At 42.0% G+C, this 22,785-nt stretch overlaps 1 protein-coding gene across 9 annotated transcripts in view; it reads right to left on the bottom strand.

The window, feature by feature from the left end:
- Window positions 1–22,785, bottom strand: part of Fam193a (family with sequence similarity 193 member A) — a 138,758-nt gene that overhangs the window by 70,766 nt on the left and 45,207 nt on the right. For 5 of the 9 annotated variants that reach the window (XR_013425623.1, XR_013425624.1, XR_013425626.1 and 2 more), the window contains exons 2-4: window positions 20,379–20,621; window positions 2,772–2,932; window positions 2,170–2,337 (exon numbers count right to left, since the gene is read on the bottom strand). Coding sequence is in view for 6 of the 9 variants with exons in the window: in XM_078020883.1 (XP_077877009.1) it covers window positions 2,170–2,337; window positions 2,772–2,932; window positions 20,379–20,603 (554 nt within the window). In the remaining 3 variants the exon portion in view is untranslated. Of the gene's footprint in view, window positions 1–1,013; window positions 1,088–2,169; window positions 2,338–2,771; window positions 2,933–20,378; window positions 20,622–22,785 lie in introns of those variants that run through there. The other 4 variants (XM_078020884.1, XM_078020885.1, XM_078020886.1 and 1 more) reach the window with 4 other exon arrangements.

The raw sequence follows: 22,785 nt of genomic DNA, 5'->3' as shown, positions 1-22,785 counted from the left end.
AAAGGTGGGTCTGAGGCACCTAACCCAACAAAGGTGATACCAGGCTACAGGACTGGGCATTTTCCTTCCTTCTAGAAACTCAGGGTATAAGTAAAATGTTTGCTATTTTTAAAATCAGAGGAAAATTTAGAGAGTTTATCCTATTTAAAACTTATCCCAACAAAAAAGCAATAGCCAAGTATGGTGGCACAAGCCTGTAATCCCAGTGAGGCAGGAAGACCACAAGTTTAAGGTCAGCCTCAACAACTTAGTGAGACTTTGTCTTAAGAATTTTTAAATACTTAAAGAAAAAGGGGGCAGGCTGGGGTGTATAATAGTCCACAAGACCCTGCAATCAACATCTACCCCTGGGGGAGAAAGGGGAGATAAAGCAATACATATGTATGAAATATACTGTTAGTAAGTTAAGAGCAGGGGAAAATCCATGGCCACCACTAGCCACAACAGCAACGAATATGGTCATGAATCTCCTTTCAAACATGGAGATAACCCACTTTTAAGACTTGTTTACAGTATCTGGCATCACTGTGATTAAGATGCCACTTCTATTAACTGTGCACTTTTGAGATGCCTCTAGATGGAAGCCTGGGACCACTGTTGCAAGAATCAAACTGACTGTCGGTAATATGTCAAAGGAGAAACCAGCTGAGCTCAGCACCTATTAGAAATGAGTTGTAAAATGTATTCAGCAGTAGATTCTTTCACCTTTTAGCACATTATGTCAAAAGAGAACATTATAAGATATCACCTGTTCCATTTTGAAATTCCCATACTACCTAGGTTGTAAAAGACAAGAGACAAAGAAAGCCTTGTATAAAATGTGGTTAAAGTTGCACAAATTCAAAGGACTCCCACTATTGTTGGTATATTTCAAACGGACCAATTAATTTTTTAGCATGATAATTCTAATTTAAATTATGAGCATAAGAAACTATCCCCCCGAAATAGAATGTATTTCTTTATTAAAGCAAAGCCACATAAGATTCAAATAACACAGGAACAACTAAACTCACAAGCAGACTGGATATCTCCTTCTTAGTTCTCCCAGCATGGTCAGATTAGACGCACTTTATTTCCTCGTCCATTTCTGCATTTTATAAATTTAAGGAAATAACCATGTGGTACTTTTTGCAAAAGGTTCTTAAAATTTATGTGAAAAAAGAGGCAGAATATGTGAAGACGCTACAGTCCATTCATTCATCCACTCATACATACACCCAACAAACTGTAGTATACTGTGTGCAGGATGCTACTCTAAGGTATCAAAGGTACAGCATGAACAATCTGTGAAGACACGGATCTGACATAAAGGTTCCATATTTTTTCCTAATACTCACTAGGAAACCTGACTTCTAAAAAAGGCACACACCTCCCGAACCGTCTCACATGATACCAGTGGCTCAGATGTGGAACCCTGAACACGTCAGCACGACCATCACCACTCACTAACCCTGCTTCCAGGATGAAACCTGCTAGACAGCAAACATGAATCAACAAGAACCCTAAAGCATACATTCAAAATGCAAGAGAGAAAGAAATAAAAATGAGAAACGACCCATGAAATGTCTAGCTCAAATGTATTGCTTTTTATTTGGAACATTTCAAAAATCAGGAAAAGATGGCACTTTCAAACAAGAAAGAAGTGATGCCCATCTCACCTTCTTTAAGTTACTGGGCATAAGGTAGGTGCTGAACAGCAGATTCAAGGCCAGCTGAATGAGGCAGCTGCACAGCCAAGACTGGCCCCAGGTACCCTGCACCCACATGCTGCGGGCAATCACTTTCATGAGCTGTTGGCCTCATGGCACCTCAATAAGTGGGAGAGAGCTCAGCCTTTCTCCCTGGATGATAAATGCAAGAGTGCTTATGAAAGTACTTAGCATCTCCCTGGCAGAGCAGGGACTCAGGCAGGCAGGTAGGTATTTTTGTCAGTTTTGACACAAAGAATTGACAGAAACATTTCATGTCTCATTAGGAATCAGGAGAATTTGCAACATTTTACCCAGAGGGCTTACTATGATCAGCTGTCTGCTAAAGACCTGACCAGGCAAGCCCAGCTGAGCATTCCTCAGGACCCAAGTGAAAGCTCACCCAGGCACAGAGGCTCCATAGGAAGCTGGGGAGGGCAGGGATTTACACAAGGACATGACAAGAAGGGGCAACTTGTACCTATCCACGAGCTCCTTCACTCCCTCCTTGTCGGGTACCAGAGACTGGTCCTGGTCGTCTGCCAGTGGTGTCCCCGCCTGGCGGTAGATGCAGCGGACCATGTAGCGCACTTCTGACCAGTAGTTCTGCAGCTGTTGAGGTTCCCGATCCATCTCTGCCGAAATTTCTCTGTGACACAATACAGGAACCAGAAGAGTTGGGGTGTCTACCAGAGCTCTTCCATCAAGGTGCACATCAAGCAGTTCTGATCCCTGTGGAGTCTCTGCACCTTTGCCACCTGCTGGATTCTTCCCTGGGCAGAGCCCTTTCAGATATGCTCCTGGCCTCTCCTCCCCTCCACCAATGCCAGCCTCCCCACCACCACTGCCTGGCTATTGATGCTCCTCTTAAAATCTAGTGACTATGCCCCAACCTTTCTGAGGACTAGTTTCCTAGTGTTAGTCCTTCAAGGACAGGAATTTTTATCTTGTGCTTTCCCTTAACAACCAGACCACTGTGTTCCTCAGGATCAACACAAAAGTTTGTCACTATTTATCAAAAGAGCCCACATTCCTGTTCTGGCCCAACACACTCCTGGACAGTGTGGCCCACTCTGCACATACCTGCGCTCACTGCAGGCTTCGCAGGAGCAGGCAGCCTCCGAGGGCGTGGCGCCCAACCCTGTAGAGGGCAGTGTCTGTGTGCCCAGAGCCAGCCTCCCTGTGCCACCAGCCTCAGGCTGAGAGCCCCCCAGTGGTGAGTGAAGAAGAAAATCTTGGCCCTGCTTTAAAAACAGAATATAACAGACCAGTTATGTTCAAACTCTTCAAAAAAATGCCTCCTAGAAAAATTTTAAAACAGACATCAAAAAGAAAATGTCTCAACTGACATTACACAGGCAACTTTTTCTGTCAAGAATTTTATTTGGAACCAGTGTTTTTGTTGTTGTTGGTTTCTTTTTTCTTTTTTTTTTTTTCAAACCTCCATCATCACATGGACACCCAATACATCTATTTTATTCTTTAAAAAAGAAGCATTCTGTTCCCAGTGTCCTCATCGGCATGTGTGACAACCACCCCTGCAGGCATCTCCAGGACCTGGAGCACCCATAGTCAAGTCACCGGAGGTCTTGACAACCAGGTCAAGTCACTTGGTAGAAGTCTGGGCCACTCTGCATACAGCACACAGAGGCCCAGAGCAGCATCCCTCTGTCCCAGGGGTCCATAACCTGCACTGCCTGTTCTGACCAAGGAAAAGGAAGCTCTGAGCAAAGATGACAGATGAGGCCCAGAGCCAGCCTCCCTGTGCCACCAGCCTCAGGCTGAGAGCCCTTCTGTGGTGAGTATGCAGCCCATACTTTTTCCCACGGAGGGAAAGGACTTCACTGACCACTGCCATAGAGAACAGAAACACATCCTGACCCCTTCCCCTTCTCCCTTCTAATTACCCACCGAGCTAGCACTGAGAAAGATGCTGCTAAGATGGACCAGGACACAGGAGAATCCCAATCAGGGCTCACAACTGGGGCAGCCAGTTCCAATGCACCCCAACAGCCTAGGGAGAAGTAGCACAGAGCTCCCGGACAGACTCCTATAGGGAACCCTTCTGAGTGCAGAGAGCTGCACCCTTCCCTCCTGCAGCACAGGGAGCAGCCTTCCCAGAGACTGGATGTCAGCCTAGACTGTGTTTGGTCAGTTTGTGCACACAGTATTCACAACACCACCCAGCAGAGGAGCAGAAAACTCCTCCAAGAGCCTATTATGTCTCAGGGGTTTGGCACATAGACAGTGATATGAGATTTTTGAAGTGTAAAAGTCTGGAAAGCCTGTACCCTACCCCCACAGCAGACAGAGGGAGCCAGAACTGTGCGCCAGAGGGGAGAGCAGAAGCTGTGTGGTCATGAAAGACTCCACACAAAATGGGTGCTTCAGGTTGAGGAGGTGCCAACAACAAACCAAGGCGTGGGCCTAGGACTCCCAGCCTCCAGACTCTGAGAAACAGATGCCTGCTGCTTATGAACCAGCCTACAGCACTCTGCTGTAACAGACCCAAACACTAGGACAGCGTCTTCCAAGGACGGACCAGCAACATGTTAGGCTAACAAGCCCCAGTCAGCCAAAGACAGCCACAGACAGCCTGGCAGAGGACAAAGACCCCCAACTCCTCCTTCCCAGAGCCCTTTCTCCACCCTAAAGCCAGCATAAGGCAGAAAGATACTGGACACACACCACTGCCCTTTACCCTGGTGATCTCTGACTTCACTTCCTACAGCTGTGGGAAGAGCTCTGAATTATTAAGAGTTGGGTTTTTCAGTGAACTGGGCTTGAATACTTGAAATGGAAACAATTCCAACATTAAAAGGGGCTAGAAGGGAAGTGTGGCCTGAGTGATGTCATCATGGGAAGGGAGGACAAGCAGGCAGGACAGCTTAAGGTTGGCAATGGAAAGAGAAGCTATTTCTACAAAACAGCAGGTCAGAGCCTTCAACACACAGGCTTCCTCTTCTCCTCAGGCCATACTAACTGCTCCACCTCAAGCTAACAATCCCAAACCCCCACCTGTTCTTCTTTCCCTACTGCTTCAAGCCCAAGATAGGTCACAGTTACCTCCTGCCTGGAAACTGCAGGGCTCTCTATTGGCCCCTGATATCTACCCTTCCCACTGTGATCTGTTTTCAAGCCCAACCAGAGTGAGCTCATGTAGTCCCCAGCATAAACCCTGCTGTGTTGTCCTCCAGAATGAACTCACTTTCTTACCACAGCTTCAAGGCTGCCTAGACAGACCTCTGTGTTTATGCTATTGCATTATTCCCTTTGCCTGGAGCACTCATCCACTGATCTCTGCACAGTTTCTAATGGAGTCAGACCTCAGCAGAGAGATTCCCTACTCATGGAAGTTGGAAGAGCCAGCTACCAATAGTTCCTTTTGCCTCTCAGCTCCAAACCCACCCTCCTTGCCAAGCTCTGTGTTGAAGGAACCCATTTCTCCACTCACAGCACACAAAACACGGGCAGAAGGCACTGGAGGTGACAGACCTCCAGTGTTTCTCCTCTTGGTCCTATCATCAGGCAGCTCTGTTCTTGGTGAGAGAGGACTTGGTGACAGGTGCTGTCCAGCAAGTTGCCTCATCACCCAGTACCTCAGGGAGCTTCTCTTGGCACCCAGTCAGCTGTAACCATGCTCTCCAAGGAGGGGCCTCCTCTAAATTTGTTCTTCCCTGAGTCCTTTCCCTCAGTCCCAAAGCTCATGGTTGCTCCCTAGATCTGCCTTAACTGATCTTTAGGGCTCACTGTACAGATCTGGGTAGCTGATTCCTGTCTCTTGTTACTTTTTCCTTGTGTTAGGATATGTTAGTTTAATTACTGGTGTGATGTTCACTTGCTAGTCAAGCTCTGCTTAACACACCACCTGAACCACCTAGTAAAGCTCTTCTATCAAACTTCTGTGTGATGCACATGGTGGCACATGCCTGTAATCATAGCTACTCAGGAGGCTGAGACAGGAAGATCATTAAGCTCAGCAACTTAACAAGACTGTCTTAAAATAAAATTTTAAGGTGGAGGTGGGGCCTGGAGATGTAGCTCAATAACAGAGTGCTTGCCTAGCATATATAAGGCCCTGGGTTCAAACCCCAGTACTGCCCCTGAATAAATAAATGTGTGTGTATGTGTGTGTGTGTGTGTGTGTGTGTATAAACCATTTAAAGCAAAAACACATGGCAACGTTTATAATACAGGAGCAAAGTATAAGACTACAAGGGAACCAAAAGAGGTGGAGTTCCAGGTGTCCAATTTTAAGTTCCTCACACTACATGTGAAGTGGCAGGATAGTCTTTGAAAGGAGAGGTTGAAAAGTTGAAAGTAGACGTTGCAAACACTAGAAACATCTCATGAAAAAACTGTGAAAACAAAAAGATACAGATAATAAACCAACAGGAGGTAAAATGAATCATAAAAAAATATTCAATTAATCCAAGAGGAAAAAAGGGAGTAAGAGTTGCAAATAATAGAAAGGAAATAGAACAAAGGATATTAGTAGCAATGAAGAGCAAGATGATGGTGATGATAAAAAAATTCAACAAAAAAAAGAAGTAACTTTGCTGAACCGGTAGATATTCTAATAACAGAACTCAAGATAAAAGAAGCAGGAACTAAAAGAATATACCAGTCCAGAATTACATTTGGAAATTCAACATTCCTTTCAGTAACTCAACTAGACAGAAGCATCAGGAAGGATGCAGAGCATAGGGACACCAAGGTGACCTAACTGACACTCACAGAACACTCTAGCAGCAGCAGAACTATTCAAATGCATGTGGAACAAGAACAAGATCAACTATAAAGCAAATATTTTCTGAAACAAAAATTTAAAAATTAATTTATACAAAGTATGATTTCTTATTTCATAATCATTATCAAGAAGCTATCTGGAAAATACCCCAAATATTTGGAAATTTAAGAACACATGTAAACAATCTATGAGCCAAAGAATGAAACATAAGGGTGATTATAAAATACTCTGAACAGAATAAAAGACAACATATCAAAAATTGTGGACTGCAGCTAAAAGTGGACCTACTAGCAGAGAGAATGAAAAAATATAGGCCAGGAGTAATAATAATGAAAGAAAAATAGAAAATTGATTAAAACAAAATGTGGTTCTTCAAAAAGATCAATAACATTGATAAACCTTTAGTCAGTCTTAACAAGGGAAAAAAAATGAGAGACAAAAGTCAAACAACTTGGGCTAATGTTGTGGCTCAGTGGTAGAGTGCTTGCTTAGCACCTGTGAGGCCCTGGTCTCAGTCCTCAGCACCACATAAAAATAAATAAATTAAATAAAGGCATTCTGTCCATCTACAACTAATATATACATATACATATGAGTGTACGGGTATGTATATATAATTTTAACAATGTCAAACAACTGATATAAGGATTAAGGGGGAAGGGATCAATACAGACCACATGGAAATTTTAAAAATAGTAAAGGAATATTCTGAACAATTTCACATCTATACATTTGCACAAAAACGGGCAAATTTCTTTAAAGCTCCCTAACAAAGAAACAGACAACCTCATATAAATTGAACCTCATAGTTCAGAATCTTCCCAATGAGGCAAGCCTTAGGCCAAGGCGGCTCCATTGGTGCATGTTTCAAGGAGAAAATTTCACACTCAAGGGAGAAATTTTATCAATTCTACACAAACTTTTCCAAAAAAGTAAGGAGGAGTACTACTTCCCAGCTCGTTCTATGACACCAAAGCCACACAAAAATATTATGAAACAAGAAATTGCAAGTTAACATTCTTCATAAATCAGACAATAATCCTTAAAACATTAACAAACACCCAATCCAGTAACTATAAAATGGGGAACATATCATGATCATTACCAAGTGTGGATTATCCATCCTAGTCATACAAGGTTTGTCCAACATTTCAAATAATTTATTTTGTTAATAAACTAAGAAAATGAATAACTAATGACTATCTCAAAGGATGCAGAAAGAGAATTTAAAAAGTCAATATCCAATCATGATGATAACTCTCAGCAAAATAAAACTCAACTCCTCAGTGAAATCCTACAGCTAATATAGTACTTAATGGTGAAAAGACTAAATGCTTCCCCTAGAATAAGCAATAAAAGAAGGGTGTCCACTCATACCAGTCCTATTAGACCTACTTTAGGTCCTGGAAAATGGAGTAAGATGAGAAAAAATAAAAAACATACAGGTTGGAAAGGAAGAAATACATTATCTATAGATGATGTGATCTACATGGAAAAAAATCCAAGGAATCTACCAAAACCACAGAATTAATAAAAGAGTTTTCACATTGTTGAGAAATACAAAGTCCAGTGGCCCATTTTCAAAATATAGTATTTAGCTCTAAATGTAAAATTATTGAGGATATAAAAGAAAACAGACAAAGGGGAAATAGAATAAATTGTTACCAGCAGTTAACACCTAAGTGTGACAGATTCATAGTCCTTGACAAAGAGGGGGTAGGGTAAGGAGCCAACCTGACCAACCAAGATAAATCATAAGTGCACTTACCCCAAGAGAGACAAAAGGAGGCGGGATAAGCAAAAGGTGCATTTCTTTAAATAACCCAATAAGAGAACAAAACCTAGGTGAAGTTTGGGAAGACTGCGCACCCATGGTACTTAGGCAATGAGGCACAAAGAAAGGGACCTTGTGCACTAGGGAATGAAATGCTGATTGTGACTGATCTGGGTGTGCCTGCTCACCCTGACACCCATTCTTGCAAGACTGTCATTAATAGCCTTCTCTGTGCCTGTTGTCTCAGGCCATTCTTTGAGTATGGACAGGTGAATGTGTTTATCACAATGTGATACATACAGTACCAATAAAAATTACATTTTTATACACTAGCAATAAACAACTGGATACTGAAACTTTTAAGAAGTCCATTTAAAATAGTAAAGAAAAAATACTAAATACTTTGCAAAAAGAATACTACCTACAAAGCCTATAACACTGGCCACTACAAAGCAATACTAAAAACAGAATTAAAAGATCATGATACAAGGGGCTGGGGTTGTGGCTCAGCGGTAGAGCACTCGTCGAGCACATGCAAGGCCCTGGGTTCGATCCTCAGGACCACATAAAAATAAACAAAATAAAGGTATTGTGTCCAACTACTCCTAAAAAATAAATATTAAAAAAAAAAGATCATGATATCATAATAAAGAGTTGCGGACTGGAAGACTTGGTATTGTTAAGATGTCAATTCTTCTTTTTTTTTTTTTTTTAAGAGAGTGAGAGAGGAGAGAGAGATAGAGAGAATTTTTAATATTTATTTTTTAGTTCTCGGCAGACACAACATCTTTGTTGGTATGTGGTGCTGAGGATCGAACCCAGGCCGCACACATGCCAGGCGATCATGGCATGCGCTGGGTTGGATCCTCAGCACCTCATAAAAATAAAAAAAATGAAGATGTTGTGTCTACCGAAAACTAAAAAACAAATATTAAAAAATTATTTCTCTCTCACTCTTTAAAAAAGGGGGGGGGGGGCTGGGGATGTGGCTTAGTAACTGAGTGCCCCTGAGTTCCATCCCTAGTACAAATAAAATAAGAAAGGGATCTTTAGATTTGGGGGGCTGGGGATTATTGGAAATTGAGTCCAGGGATGCTCTACCAGTGAGCTACATTCCCAGCCCTTTTTATTTCTTATTTTGAGACAAAGTCTTGCTAAGTTGCTAAAGCTGGACCGGAACTTAACAAATGTGCCAAGGTAATGGGCAAGAAAATTTTGGTTTTTTCAACATATAGTCCTAGGGCTGGGGATGTGGCTCAAGCGGTAGCGCGCTCGCCTGGCATGCATGTGACCTGGGTTCGATCCTCAGCACCACATACCAACAAAGATGTTGTGTCCGCCGAGAACTAAAAAATAAATATTAAAAATTCTCTCTCTCTCTCTCTCTCTTTGAAAAAACAAACAAATAGTCCTAGAATAACTGAGTATCACATGCAAATGGATGCCCACAATCCTCCCTTTTGCTTTTTTTTTTTTTTAATATTTATTTTTCAGTTTTCGGTCGGCACAACATCTTTATTTTAATTTTATGTGGTGCTGAGGATCGAACCCAGCGCCCCATGCATGCCAGGTGAGCACATTACCGCTTGAGCTACATCTCCAGCTCAATCCTCCCTTTTCGACAGATACAAAGCTTTGCTCAAAATGGATCATAGGGGCTGGGACTGTGGCTCAGCAGTAGAGGGCTCGCCTAGCACAGGTGGGACCAGGGTTCGATCCTCAGCACCACATAGAAATAAAGGTTTTGTGTTGTGTCCACCTATACCTAAAAAATATATTTTAAAAAATTGGATCATAGACATAAGAGTACAAGCTAAACCTTGAAGACATGTAAAACAAAAACAAAGGGCAAGAGATGGGGTTATAGCTCAGTGGTAGAGCATCTGCCTTGCATGTATGAAGCACAGGGTTCAATCCTCAGCACCACATAAAAACAAATAAAGACACTGTGTCTACCTACAACTAAAATAAATAAATAATTCTTTCCTCTCTTTAAAACACACACACACACAAACACGGCAAAAATCTTCAATAACCCTGGGTAGCCAGGATTTCCAAAGAACACAAAAAGCACAACTCATTAAAAAAAGAGATCAATTGTACTGATCAAAATTTAAAACTTTTGGCTAGGCATAGTGATATACTCCTTTAATCCCAGTGACAGTGGAGACTAAGGCAGAAAAATCACAAGTTCAAGGGCAGCTTAGCAACTTAGTAAGACCCTGTCTCAAAAATAAAAAGGGGTGAGGATATAGTTCAGTGATAGAGCAGCTCTGAGTTTAAATCCCTAATGCCAAGAAAGAAAAAAAAAATCTATGTTCATAAAAGCCAACATAAATACAAGTGAAAAATAAACAATAAAGGGAATATATAAGTATGAACATACCAAGACTATATATAAATGTTTAACATATATTCCATATATATAATGAAATCCCATAAGCCAATAAGAACAAAAAAATTGAGAGAATAGTGTGCCCTAATACCCTTTGCCGGGTCGGTCCATTAGTCAAAGCCACTGCCATATGAATACCAAGATGTCCTCTGCTTTCTCACTGTGCTCGTGTCTACACTATAGCAAATGCAATGGTGGCAAACACCAGCACCCTGACAAGCATGAGGGAGTGAAGCACTAGTGCCACTGGGCTCCCCCTGGCCACACACTCAGGCTTTCAATGGAAAAGACAGCTCCACCAACAATGTCCCTGAGGTAGTAAGTCACCATCTATATTAGTTCTCAACCACTAATATAAGTCTTCTCAGTATTCTGAGGGATGAAACAGGGAGTGCACACAAAGCACTCTGCAACCTTCCCAAGGAGGGCTGCTCTGGAAAGGCATGATGCACTGCGGGCACAACACTCCACTGAGCCCATGAAATGCCAATTTTACTTGAAAAAATGACTGACAGGAGCTAGGGTCTTGGCTCAGTGATAGAGCGCTTACCTAGCTCGAGTGATAGGTTCAATCCTTAGCACCACATACAAATAAAGTTAAAAAGATATTGTGTCAGAAGGAGGAGGAGAAGCGGGGAGGGGAGAAGGTGGAGGAGAAGGAAGAGGAGGAGAGAGGGAGGGGGAAGGGAGAGGGAGGGGGAGGGGAGAGGGAGGAGGGGAGGGAAGGGAAGGAGGGGAAGGAGGGGAGGAGGACTGGCAGACCATGGTGATCTAGACTTGGATATTTGTCAGATAGTTCCCAAAAATAAACAAAATGAGCCTGTCACTTCAAGGAAAACAACTGACACTATGTGTGGCTAATCATAAAATCTGAGCTTTCTCATAATCATAATTTTTGTGAGCAAAGATCAGAACTTGGGACTGGGCACAGAGACAGATGCCTATGACACCACTGGCTCAGGAGGCTGAGACAGGAGAATCGAAAGTTCAAAGCCAGTCTCAGCAAATTAATGAGGCCCTAAGTAATTCAGCGAGACCCTATCTCTAAATAAAATATAAGGGCTGGGGATGTGGCTCAAGTGGTAGCATGGTCACTTGGCATGAGCGAGGCACTGGGTTTGATCCTCAGCACCATATAAAAATAAAGATATTGTATCCACCTAAAACTAAAAAAATAAATATTTAAAAAATATAAAATATAATATAATATAAAAAAGGGCCGGGTTCGGTGGTGCACACCTGTAACCTCAGTGGCTTGTGGGGCTGAGGCAGCATAGGCAAGGTGTTAAGAAACTCAATAAGACTCTGTCTCTAAATAAAATATGAAATCGGGCTGGGGATATGGCTTAGTAGTCAGTGCCCCTGAGTTCAATCCCTGGTACAAAAAAAAAAAGGCTAGGGGATCCAATAAAAAATGCCATTATCATGTGCATGCTTGTCTTCATGATCAGTGTGGTACAATTTTTAAAAATAAACTATCATGTCCCTCAAAAGTGGGGGTGGTGACTGAGTATACAGCTCAGTGGTTAAGCGCCCCTAGGTTTAATCCCTGGAAAGGAAGGAAGGAAGGAAGGAAGGAGGGAGGGAGGGAGGGAGGGAGGGAGAGGAGGGAGGGAGGGAGGGAGAGAAGGGAGGGAGGGAGAGAGAGCAAGGAAAGGGAGGAAAAGGAAAAGATCAGAACTTGGGAAAGCTTGTACCTGCCTCTATAAGCTTGAAAGTTTTCCCTAAAGACAATGGCCAATGATGCCTTAAGATAGTACAATGAAAGATGTCCACATCAGGAAGATCTGCCCGACTAGATAAACCATTTGTAAATGACTAACAAGCAATGTTACAAAACTACATGTGAGTAAGAGATCCATTCAGAGGATGAGACAAACCAATGGATCTTTTTTTTTTTTTTTTTTTTTTTTGGAGGGAGTCCAGGGATTGAATTCAGTGGCACACTCAACCACTGAGCCCCAAACCCAATCCTATTTTGTATTTTATTTAGAGACAAGGTCTCATTGAGCTACTTAGTGTCTCGCTGTTGAACTCACAATCCTCTTGTCTCAGTCTCCCAAGCCACTGGGATTACAGGAGTGTGCCACCATGCCCAGCTGATCAATGAATCTTAATACAATAGAGTCAGAAAAGATTACTGATCAGTTTCAGACTCCAGGTAGTAATTAACCATCAAGAAATTTTCACTTCCACAAGACAGCACACAACTATAATCCAGCCACTCAGGAAGCCATGGCAGGAAGAAGCAAGTTTAAGGCCAGCCTGGGCAACCTATCAAGACTTTGTCTCGAAATAAAAATAAAAAAGGTTGGAGATGTAGCTCAGCAGTAGAGTACTCCTGGGTTCAATAGCTAGGAAGAATCAAGACAGGCAGGCAGGTAGGAAGGCTGTTTTGTAGCTTAAACTAGAATACTCAAAATTATCTGAAAGCCATTAAATTTTTTTCATTTACTTCAATCAAGGTAACCTATCACAAGAGACTAAACACAAAAGCACATAGAAAAGCCCAGCTTTCTTCTATTATCCAAACATTACAGAAATTTGCAACAAAAATAAAATACAGTGCCACTCTACTCACAAAATTATTTTTTGTTTGGAAAATAATTTTTATTTTCAAATGTGCTATTGATCTTAATATGCCATCAGTTAATTATATAAATCCCCTATGACATAGCAACTCCTTCCCTCCTTTTTTTAAAAAAAATATTTAATTTTTTTAGTTGTAGACAGACATAATATCTTTAATTTATCTATTTGTTTGTATGTAGTGCTAAGGATCGAACCCAGGGCCTCACCTGTGCTAGGCAAGCACTCTACTGCTGAGCCACAACCCCAGCCCCTCCTTCCCTCCTTCTAAGACAACACAATATGCTACTCTGTGTGTCAAGAGGAAAGCTCTTAATGGCAAAAATCTGGAAATGAAAACGCAGCATGCTTCCAAAGGTAAACAGTGCATAGCAATGGAAATGGAGGAATGACAACATGTGTAAATCTAGAGCATAACTGGACACAGCATGATTATATTTTTACAAAATTCAAAACACCAGGAAAATCAAACTACAGTGTTTAAACACTTAAGCGATATAAGCAACACAGGCAACAGGATGAGAGACAGCACACCTTCAGCACATGGGGCAAGCTTCAAGGACCAGTGAGTGGCTAGGAGGGCCACGTGCGGGACCTAGGATAAAGGCAACATCTGATGTTTGACCAGAGGTGGCACTAACAAATACATTAGCAATCATAGCAAAGAACAATTTCACCATTAAGAAGCAGACACTCGGGCTGGAGATGGGGCTCAATGGTAGAGCACTTGCCTAGCATGTGTGAGGCACTGAGTTCAATCCTCAGCACCACATATGAATAAATAAATAAAATAAAGGTATTGTGTCCATACAATGAAAAAACAAAACCAGAAGCAGACACTCAGTGAAACCAAATAGTTTACCCCTCTGCTGACTATACTCAAATGCCAAAAACACACTTCTCAGAGAAGGAAAGGGTGTAAGAAGGAGGGAGGGCAAGTGCTTTAGAAGCAACAGATCAACACCCAAAATCACCTTAAGGAGAAAAGAACACCCTAGAAGGCTCCAGGGCAGCAAAGAAAGGAAGTACCAAGATACAATGTCTTCAAGCTGTGGTTGTCTAGCATAACTGTAAAAATGCACAGCAAAACTGGAAATATTTATAAGGAAAAAAAGACAAAGAGACTTGCAGAATATGAGATTCTGACTGATTTCAAATTGGTAAAATAAGCACACAAGAAACAATGACCACAAAAACAAGGATTTAAGAACTTAATTCACAATCTGTTAACAGGTGCCCACAGAATCCTCCACCCAACCCCAGAGAAAAGGATCATGCAGAACATTTACAAAACCTTAACTATGCATCAGAATTAGCAACTGTAAATGACTGGCAAAGAAATACTGTAATATAGATGAGGATTTCCAACATTGACAGCACTGAATTTTTTAGCTAGAAAAGAGCAAAAGGGTCTGGTGTGTTACACAATAGTAAGATAACTAGAGACAAAAATGATATATTGTATATTTCAAAAAGCTAGAAGAAAGGATTTTCAAAGTTTTCACCATTAAAAAAAAAATGATAAATGGGGGCTGGGGTTGTGGCTCAGCAGTAAAGCACTTGCCTAGCACGTGTGAGGTGTGCTAGGGGTTCAATCCTCAGCACCACATAAAAATAAATACATAAAATAAAAGGTATTATGTCCAACTACAACTAATATATATATATATTAAAAAAAGATACATGTTTTTGGAGACAGGTATGTTTAATCTAACTTAAACATTACACAATGTACATGTTATCAAAACACCCCACTAGTGTATTTTGATGTTTATGTATCAGTGAAAAATAAACTTAATTTTAAAAAGTCAATATGATTAAAGATTATTCAAGAGATAGGTATTTAGACACTTAAAAGACTCTGAAATAGTTCATGGGTGAAAACAACTAATGAAAACTAGGTAATACTTAAAAGTGAGCCAATGAAACTACCATTTCAAAATCAACAACAGTAATTAGAAGTTTGTAGCACATATCAGAGCAAAAAAATGAAAACTGACAGGTAAGTATCCAAGGTAGGAAGGCAGGAGAGTAACTGTAAAGAAGAAAAATCTAGATTAGAGGTAGCCACCAACAGCAGAGCGTAATGATGGCAAAGTGGCTTCCTATGGCTGCCGGCCAATCAGACAGGAGGAAAGTAGGCACGCTAAGCCTGGGTCAAGTTCCCACCAGCCTCCAGGTGAGGTCAGAACAGAAATGCTATGGCTACGAGATTAAAATTTTAAAAGAGTGATAGGGCACCAAAGAGAACAGAGCAAGTAATTTCCCCTAGTGTCTGTGGGCTCCCCAGAGGGGAGGAATGCAACTCCCCTAAGAGTAAATGCCCAGGCTCAGGCTCTATAGATCACTGTTAGGTAATGCTCAGAAAAGACCTAGAGAACAGACAGCATCCAGCTTCTGTGTGTACCTCCTTGGCTATAGCACTGGAACTCCTTCCTCGGGAGCAACGAGAAATGAGGGAACACATCCTTGAGTCACTGAGAGCCCTCTGTAACTCAAGACACTGTGGTGTTTGCAATTACCACCTGCCACGAAAACATTCTGGAGGAAGACACAATCACCTGTCAGGAGCAGAGCCCTCTGGAGGTAAAGAAGATGAAGACGCAGATGCTGGAGGAAATTTACTTTGCTCTACTTCTCCTTCATGCCTCTAAAATTTTTCTATGATGTCTACCATAGCATTAATTAACCAACTGCACATATATATACATATATATTGTATATAAAATAGTAATAATTAATGAAATAAAGAAATAATATTTTTAATATAAAAAGTTGTTCTAGGCACAGTGGCAAACACATTCCTGTGTTGAGGCTGTGGACAGCCTGGGCCACCTAGCAAGACCCTGTCTTAAAATAAAAAATAAAAAGGGATGGGGATGTAGCTTCATGTAGAGCAGCCTGAATCCAATCCCCAGTACTTAAAATATAATTTTAAAATATAAAAGAAAAAGTTGCTTCTTGGGGGTGCAGGGATGACTCTAAATAAAGATTAAAAAAAAGAAAAAAGAAAAAACATCTGCAGATAAAACAGGAATTGAAAATAACTTTTTACAAATAACTATAACATCTCCTAAGAATATAACTTAACAAAACTAACTTTATTCACTGAAAAAGCTCAACCAGAAGTCACACTTAGAGACATATGTGGCTGTCAGAGAACTAAGGTAGCAGAAGACAGCACTGCACTTGAGCCACAGAAAAGGCCTCATGCCCAGACACCTGCTGAACGTCGGAAATGGTATCCAGGCAGGAGAATGTACAGAAGGGTGGCTACAGGTGAATCTGGGGAAATACACAATGTGAAACTGGGAGGCAGGGGAAAAATCACCACTGACCACCAGCAATCACACAATGTGTATCTAGAAAAGAACAATTCAGTCCCACTTTCCGTAGGGGGTCAGAAAGCTGCAAGAGAACAGTGCTCTTAGAGCTCCCACCCTAATGAGACAGAACCATAGTTCATAAAATCTAACTTGGGGCCAACCAAGAACAGAAGTGACCTGGCTACCAGACAAATTTTACAACAAGGGGCAACAAGCCCTTCCAAGGAGAAAGGGACAGAAGGAGGCCATAAAACCAGGGGGGAAAAAAACAGCTTAATAAGTGTAGCCAGCCAGGAATATAACCCCTAGGAAACCCCGAAGGATTCCCAGGAAGACTGCAAAAGAAGCCACCCACCTTGCTGACCAACCTTTCTTCTATAGGAAGCAAAAGCCTTTAGGGCTGGGGAGGGCAGGCACCCTATGCCCAGGGCCAAGCCTTATCCAGTGGCTGAGAGGAGAGGAACAGCTCTCTGTACTGGAAAGAGGCAGTAGACCAGCACAGAGAAAAGTGAAGGCCAGACCCCTGCAGAAACAAGGCCAAATCTGGTTGATGGGGCAGGGGCAACTTGCCAGGAAAGTTGCCCTTGAGGCTCCAAACACAGGGCTGCCCCGACTCTGGCTGAAAAAGTGAACTATATCAAGTAGAAAGTAGAGAAAGATCCAACCCCAGGTCCACAGAGATACAAGGGTGCAGCACACACCATTGTAGACAATCCAGCCAAAGGGCTCACTCAGCCGCACAGATGCACAGCCAGTAGCTCCCTCAGGCTGGGGCTCTCTACTGTCTACAGTTGACCTAACAGAAAGAAATAAGCAGAGCGCAAGAATGCTTAAGGAAATGTGGTATCAATTCTGCACAGATCTCCCCCCAAAAGGGAGAAAAAACGGGCACACACTTCTTATTTTTATGTTTTTTTTTTTTAGTTGTGGATGGATACAATGCCTTTATTTGGTTTATTTACTTTTATATGGTACTAAGGGTCAAACCCAGTGCTTCATCATGTTAGGCAAGCCCTCTATTACTGAACCAAAACCCCAGCCCACAGGGACACATTTTAACTTCTTTCCTGAACATTGCAAGACTAGAGTACAGGCAGACATTTTTCATGGGCACATAAGCAAAGTCCTTAGTAAAATTCTAGCAAACCAATGCAGCAACAAGCCAATAGGATGTCCACAGAAAGGCCTGTATAAAAATGTCCTTCACAGCTTTTTACAAAACAGCCCAAATCTGCAAACCACCCAAAGATCCATCAATTAATTGGGGAATGGGTAAACTGGTGTTATCTACACAATGCTTTCAACAATAAAAAGAAACAAATTACTGACACATCCAACAACATGGATGACCCTCCAGAATGTTGTGCCAAATGACAGAGTTTATGGAGCACTCTAGAAAAAGCAGAACTGTGGGGGGAAATCAGGTCTATGATTACAAGGGACCAGAGTAGAGGCCAAATACTGACTACCAAGGGGAACAAGGGATCTTTACAAGGCGATGCAAATGTTCTTTCTGTATCTTAACCCTGATAATGAGAAATTTTTGTGGTTTTATTTTTATTTTTAAAGAAAAAAGGGTGAGGGCTGAAGTTGTGGGTCAGCGGTACAGCGCTCGCCTAGAGGCCCTGGGTTTGATCCTCAGTACATAAAAAATAAAGATATCGTGTCCATCTATAACTAAAAAATAAAATATTAAAAAAAGTGAATTTTTACTGTATGTAAATCATCATAATTTAAAAATATCAGTGATCTAAAACCAGTGTCCACAAAGAAGTCTATCTACAAAGGCAATGGGTAGTCCATGGGCACACATATGCCAGCACTGCAGCTCCGTAGAGGTTGTGGTTGCTATTTTGAGTGGGGGGGAGAAAGCCTCGCTGGACAGATGATCGTCATCAGGACAACTGCCAGCCAGGGCACAAGAGGCTCCAAAGCACCACTGATGATGTGAAACAGAGGCAATGCCACAGGCCTGTGTACTGGGGACAGCAGCAGTATCCCCAAGGGCACAGACAGGCTGAATACCAGAGCAGGGCTGGAACAGGAAGAAAAGATGACAATGTTCAGGACACATTAAAAACAAAAACAAACAAAAAAAAAAAACAATAAATAAATAGGTTTAGCCAATGAAAGGACTTAGAACATGGACTGGAAGAGAATAGGAAACAAACTGACATCTGTAAACTAAACAGTCTTCCATTTAAATAATGAGGGAAATACCAACCAAATACTTTTAAGTGGACACAGAAAATTATCACATGAAAAATGACAATAGAATGTGTCATTTTTTGTGTGTGGTGGCGCATACCTACAATCCCAGTACTCGGGAGGCTGAGGCAGGAGGATCACAAGTTCAAAGTCAGCCTCAGGAACTTAGCAAGACCCTGTCTCAAAAATTAAAAAAAAAAAAAGAGGGCTAGGGATGTGGCTCAGAGGTAAAGCACACCAGGTTCAATTCCCAGCAACAAAATAAAACAAACCAATAAGTTTTTAAAACAATAAAAGCAAAATGTCTAAGGGGGAAAAAACTTCCGATTTACTATAAACTCTCTCTTTTTGAGAGGGGCATTACCCAGAGTTAAACCTGGGCTCTAGTTTTAATCTCTAATGAGGGTCAGTGCCATTCACTCCTTTGTTCATCATTTGCTTACTCATTAATTCAAATATTCTGAAGTACCTAATATGTATCAGACTAGGCACTGCTCTTGGCAAAAAAAAAGGGGGGGGGTGGCTGGCTGCCTTCAATTAAATTCCAGTAAAGAAGAAAGAAGAGACAATTAAGGGAAATAATGCAGGAAATGGGCTTTTAAGAGGGGGCTGAGTGGGAAAGCTACCTTTAGTTTAGTAAACAATGAGGCCCAAGGTTTATCGACTTAAAGCCTACAGAATACTGCCCTCAAGGAATCCCTGGCTGAACAGCTGGGTAGCAGCAGCAAAGAAGCAGGTGAAGCTCAGGGTATGAGGAGCCACCAGCACTGCAGCCAAATGCTCCTTGACTGTCACTGGGACTAATTGGAAAGTAGTCCCACCTTAGAAAACAGAAGGCAGTGATTGTTGCTTTTTTTTTTTTTTAATTAATATTTTTAGTTGTAGATGGACACAATACCTTTTTATTCCATTTATTTATTTTTATGTGGTGCTGAGGGTCAAACCCAGTGCCTCACACATGCTAGGTAAGCACTCTACCACTGAGCCACAGCCACAGCTTGATTGTTGCCTTTTACTGGCCACATATAGATCAGAAAAGATAGAGCTCAGAAAATAATTAGTCGCTTGCAAGCAGAAATTGGGAATAGATGTGGGGCCTTAAATGGTTACAAAAGCCAACTCCTGGAACCTAAACAATAGATCTCAAAGCATTTTTAGAACAAGAGCCCACTAAGACTCCATCTAGGTCCAAGATGAGAAGAAGGGCCCCACCCTACCTCAACAGCCTCAAGATAGCCTCCATAACCTGTGGCATAGGATAAAGCAAAGGGGGAAGGCCAGGCTTAAGAATCAAATGCTAGGAACAATTTCAGGTGAGTTAGCAGCCCATGGAATTGTCTAGAACTAAACACACAAAAGGCCTACCAGCTTTGTAGGGAACTGCACCATGAAAGAAATCCTAAGCTTGAACTAAGAAAGTCAAAATCAGCCAGGGACCACAAGCTTGTTGACTGTCCCGATAAAGAGAGCAGATGCCCACCACCTCCTGCACCTGTGGCCATGAAGGTCAGGAGGGTGGAATTTAGGCCAGAAGATAGTGCAGAAGGGAGTACCCTAAAAGCAGGTGCAGCTTCTTTCCTCTTGCTGCCAGTTAACCCCACATCCCACAGAGAGGGCGATGAGCCTGCTTGCGCTGGCAGCCACTCACCGGCTGGTCAAGGCCGCCGTGCCTCTCCTCCTTCTCCACAGTTCTCCGGCAGTCCGGGCACACCCACAGCGGCAGGTGCAGCACGCTGTTGCCCTTGGGTGCCATGGAAAGGGCCAATTTGCTCGAAGTCTTAACTCCACTCTCTAAGAATGAAGGGTCTTTCCGTTCACTTCTGCACAGAAGACAATAATCCCCAGCGGGGTAGGGTGGTGTCCTATGATTCATGCCAAAACTAAAAGGAGTCTGGAACAGAAAAAAAAATTCTATTTTCAAAACCTGATTCACAAAGCCAAGGTTGTTTTATATATACATATATGTAAATATATGTATAGATATATACATTTTCTAAAATAAGTGCACATTATGTTAAGAAAAAGAATAGAAAATTTGTAAAATAAAACTGAACCTCATATTTTAGAAACTCATAAAACTTGAAATAAAGAAGTAACAACATAAGAAAAATTTTATTAGGAATTAGAAAATTCTTTGCCTAGACTTCTTCGTTACTTCCCCTCAAGAGAAACTGTCAGTACCATGGTCAGACCATGAGAAAGCACCAGAATGGCACTTCATCAACAAGGCTTGAAGCCACTGCCCCAAGGCATCGGCACCAAGGGCTTCACACTGACCTTCTCAGACAAACAACAGGGAACCTGAGGGCATCCAGGCCTCCAAGACCTCATCTCCCTTCCAGGCCTTGTAATAATAATGCTGAATCCAACTCCAGTTTCCCAATTTCAATGGCTGCTTTTTTCAAACAAGTCCTAAACTGCCGATGAAGGTAGAGATAGAGGCCTAAGGCAGAGGCAAGATTACCCTACATCCTTTTCAAAAGGTTCTCATCATCCTCTCAGAAAAGTAAAACTAAGTTTTTAGAAACACACATACACACAGAGCAGAGAAAAAGACAAGGCTCGGGAGTTTGGAAATGGGCTTAAGGCTAATAGGTGGGGATAGCAGGCAGGATTTTAACCCAAATCAGAGAACCCCAAGATGGCCCTGCTCTGCACCTGATGATGAACACCTGCAGGTACTGGAGACAGAGGCACCGGGCAGTGGGTGGGCAGGGCCAGGCAGCAACTTATAGGAGCCAGCACTACCTGTCTGTGCTCAAAACCACAGCACACCACAGGGTTACTCAGCACCAATGCCCCCTTGGTTTGCCCTGCCTTCTGGAGGGCCCCTGCAGGAGTGCATCAGGTGTGAAGGAGAATCAAGACCCACAGCAAAGCTACTACTGTGGTTTCTCACAAAGGCTCCAGAGACTCTTACAGTACCCAGCCAAGTCCTACTCTTGTGGCTCTCTGTCACCAATGTTCAATTGGACCAAGAGTGTGCACTGGCATAACTGGCCCCAGAAGCAAAACAAATGAAGGAAGGAAGGAAGGAATGACAGCACCTCTCAGTACAAACGACTCGTTACATTCTTACATGCTTTTATAAAAGAGTGATTGAAACTATGTGCCCTATCACACCAACAAAGTTCTGTGGTTTAACCAAATCTGGCTCAGTGAACAATTTAGTGTGTGGAGATTGCTGGGAAAGAACTGAACAATGGCTGCCAATCATGTCCTTGCAGGCTTCAGACCCCAACCACACAGAATATAGGAAAGCAGATGTCTTTTTCTGTACTGACAGATATGAGAATTATATAAATTATGAGGATTTCAAAACTCTCACTGATTTAACCCTTTGTAAAGCTACCTCTCTTCCCTAATCCTGGAAAACAACCTTCGCCCCCAGCAGAATAGCCACAACCATCAGACCTGATGGGCCCTGCTGAGCTTTATGGTTACCAAAGTCCCAGATTGACACTATAATTAACAGCCATCATGGCCCTGAAATATCAGATTCTGGGCTCACATGTTCATCACTCATTATAGGCAGAGTGTCCCTAATCCAAAAGGCTTGGATCCACATGTGTGTTCAGTTATTTTCAGGGTTAAAATAGTTACATATATGTAAGATATCTTGGGAATGAACCCCAAAATTTATGTTCATGAAAAATTTGTTTCATATACATCTTATACATAGACTGAAACTAATTTCATATAACATTTTCAAGTGCACCTAAGTTTTGACTGTCACTCATCACATGAAGTTACATGTTGAAAACCCTACTAGTTGTCACATCCGCACTTGAAAAGTCTCATATTTTCGAGCATTTTGGATTTCAGATTTTGCACCCTGTTGTCTGTCCTGATACTTGCTGGGAGATCATGACTGCCCAGGCACTGGGACAGAGGTGAATAAACAAAGATCTTTGCCCTTGAGGAGCTAATATGCTCTTCAAAAGACAAAGTAACAAATAAGATAAATTAGTAAAAATGAACAATAGTAGATAGGGGCAAATGATGAGGAAAACACACAAACCAGGAAAAAGCGCCTAGTACTGGGTACAGAATGC

The sequence above is a fragment of the Ictidomys tridecemlineatus genome, chromosome 9 (assembly GCF_052094955.1).
Source record: "Ictidomys tridecemlineatus isolate mIctTri1 chromosome 9, mIctTri1.hap1, whole genome shotgun sequence".
NCBI lineage: Eukaryota > Metazoa > Chordata > Mammalia > Rodentia > Sciuridae > Ictidomys > Ictidomys tridecemlineatus.
The sequence above is the reverse complement of the archived record's forward strand: the minus strand, read 5'-3'. Positions and strand labels throughout refer to the sequence as shown.